Genomic DNA, 1,860 nt, shown 5'->3' with positions numbered 1-1,860 from the left:
TCATTAATTCCTAGCCAAAAGCATTAAAGTTGTTTTTGCAAAGATTAGTGCAAAGATTGCTAGCACTCCCATTTCTGCGACGGCCATCAGTCCGGCGGACTTTCAGTTCATGAACTGGGACAGGGAAAGAGAGCTGCAGCACACATTCAAAAGCCCAAATCCAATTAAGATGAAGAAGATTACTGGAGATATTTTCTTACGAATTTTTTTTGGTTGAATTTTCTTATGAATTTTTGTTATAGCATCCATAACGGCCTCTGGTTTCCGGTTTAGCCCTTCAGATGGCCACCCGGCTAATTAGAAACCCAGAGGAATTAGCTCTTCAACTCCCTCAACCCCAATTTACAGGCCGGAGAAAGGTTTTCCCGGCGATTGTAGGGCATTTGAATGAAAAATGCAGCAATGGCTCGAGTTTGCAAGTCCACAAAAACAATTAATCCCAATGGATCAGAGCAGTAAAGCATGGAATCAACACAACAGTAAAGGAGAGACAAGTCCAACCATCTGAAACTACATTCAACCTCAGCACAGTTACTTGGCCGATAACATCGCCAATAAACGAAATCAAATCATTGAAAGCAACAAGTAGTTACGGTATTACATGGCATCCCCAGTCACAAAGCTCATTCAAGTTTCATATTTTTCAAACCGAAACGGAGGAGGCCAAACCCCATCACAAACATTACAAGTTCATACGTGTATTCGAACAGCTAATCCACTTACTAAGCCCTCTGCCTCGCCATTTATTTAAACACAAATCCAAATACAAATATAGCATTTCTATATAGCAGCAAGGCACTTACAAGTTACGACAGAGGCAGCAAAAGCCTCAACGGCCAGCCTTGTTCCGAGCTAGCTCTCGTGCCATCTCCCTCATTTCCTCCGGTGACGGAGGTCTCGGTGCCTCTGGTGGATATACTACATACGAATGCTGCACCCCATAACAACACAATTAAACCCATACATTGATTGCCTCTAAAACATGGTTAAATTAATAAACCCACGTGAAATTTCACCAAGCCTCTCGCTATGTAATAATTTCTAACTTAATCATTGTGAAATTTCAGATTTACTATCATCTCAACTTTGAATCATTCAATTTAATAACACTACAACGTTATAATCCAATAAACCCAATTCAGATTTCAACCAGATTCTTTCAGCATCTAAAAATTATTCCATTTTATACATCGAAAAAAATAAATTAACACAACATCAGTGTGTGTGTGTAAAGAGAAATAGAGAGATTACATTGCCCATGAATCTCTGGAGATTCTTGGAGTTGTTGGCGAAGGAGTACATAAGAACGATGGGGATGGAGACGTACAGGCCAAATTTTCCGATCTCCAGAAGTCCCTTCGAAGTTCCCACATTCGACATCTTCCCTGTTGGCTCAGGTATGAAGCTTCAGCTCACAAACCCTAGAAAATGATTGACCTTCGCAGAGAGAGAGAGGTTCAGGAGGTGAACGTGTGCGGATGAGGAATTGGATACGTGGGCTGTACTGTTTCTTGGTACCCGCCAGAGTGTCTGTGACATTGGGCCGGGCGGCGGGCTTTTGTCAGAAAATTATTAATGGGCTGCTCCAATGTTTCAATTTGGTTTTTATAGGTTCATTTGTCCAAATTTAACCTACCTAGTTAAACAATTGTTGTATTTTAACTTAAGTGCGTTACGTTTTTCACGAAATAACAAGTGAGAGGCATGTTTTGTAACTCCAGAAGCCAATTTATCCTCCTATGCTTTAGGCTCACCGAAGAGAATTAACAATAGTCGTAAGGAACTTAAACTAAGGATACTGACTCATTGAATATTTATTTACTAAACAAGACTGAGCTAAGCTAGTTCTAAAGCCAAAAG

General features: G+C 40.4%; 1 protein-coding gene across 1 annotated transcript; it reads right to left on the bottom strand.

The window, feature by feature from the left end:
* Positions 1–614: 614 nt before the first annotated feature.
* On the bottom strand, positions 615–1,485 carry LOC137737910 (uncharacterized). Its single transcript, XM_068477492.1, has 2 exons — positions 1,252–1,485; positions 615–931 (listed from the first exon to the last, which is right to left on the bottom strand). The coding sequence occupies exons 1-2, from the start codon at positions 1,378–1,380 to the stop codon at positions 830–832; spliced, it is 231 nt and encodes a 76-aa protein (XP_068333593.1). The 5' UTR covers positions 1,381–1,485; the 3' UTR covers positions 615–829.
* Positions 1,486–1,860: the final 375 nt, after the last annotated feature.

Source organism: Pyrus communis, chromosome 6 (genome assembly GCF_963583255.1).
Source record: "Pyrus communis chromosome 6, drPyrComm1.1, whole genome shotgun sequence".
NCBI lineage: Eukaryota > Viridiplantae > Streptophyta > Magnoliopsida > Rosales > Rosaceae > Pyrus > Pyrus communis.
This window is presented reverse-complemented; position numbering and strand designations above follow the sequence as displayed.

Coding starts and splice junctions, on each gene's coding strand:
- LOC137737910 (XM_068477492.1), bottom strand. CDS start 1,380: ATGTCGAATGTGGGAACTTCGAAGGGACTTCTGGAGATCGGAAAATTT. Junction 932..1,251: donor TCCAGAGATTCATGGGCAAT/GTAATCTCTCTA, acceptor TATGGGGTGCAG/CATTCGTATGTAGTATATCC.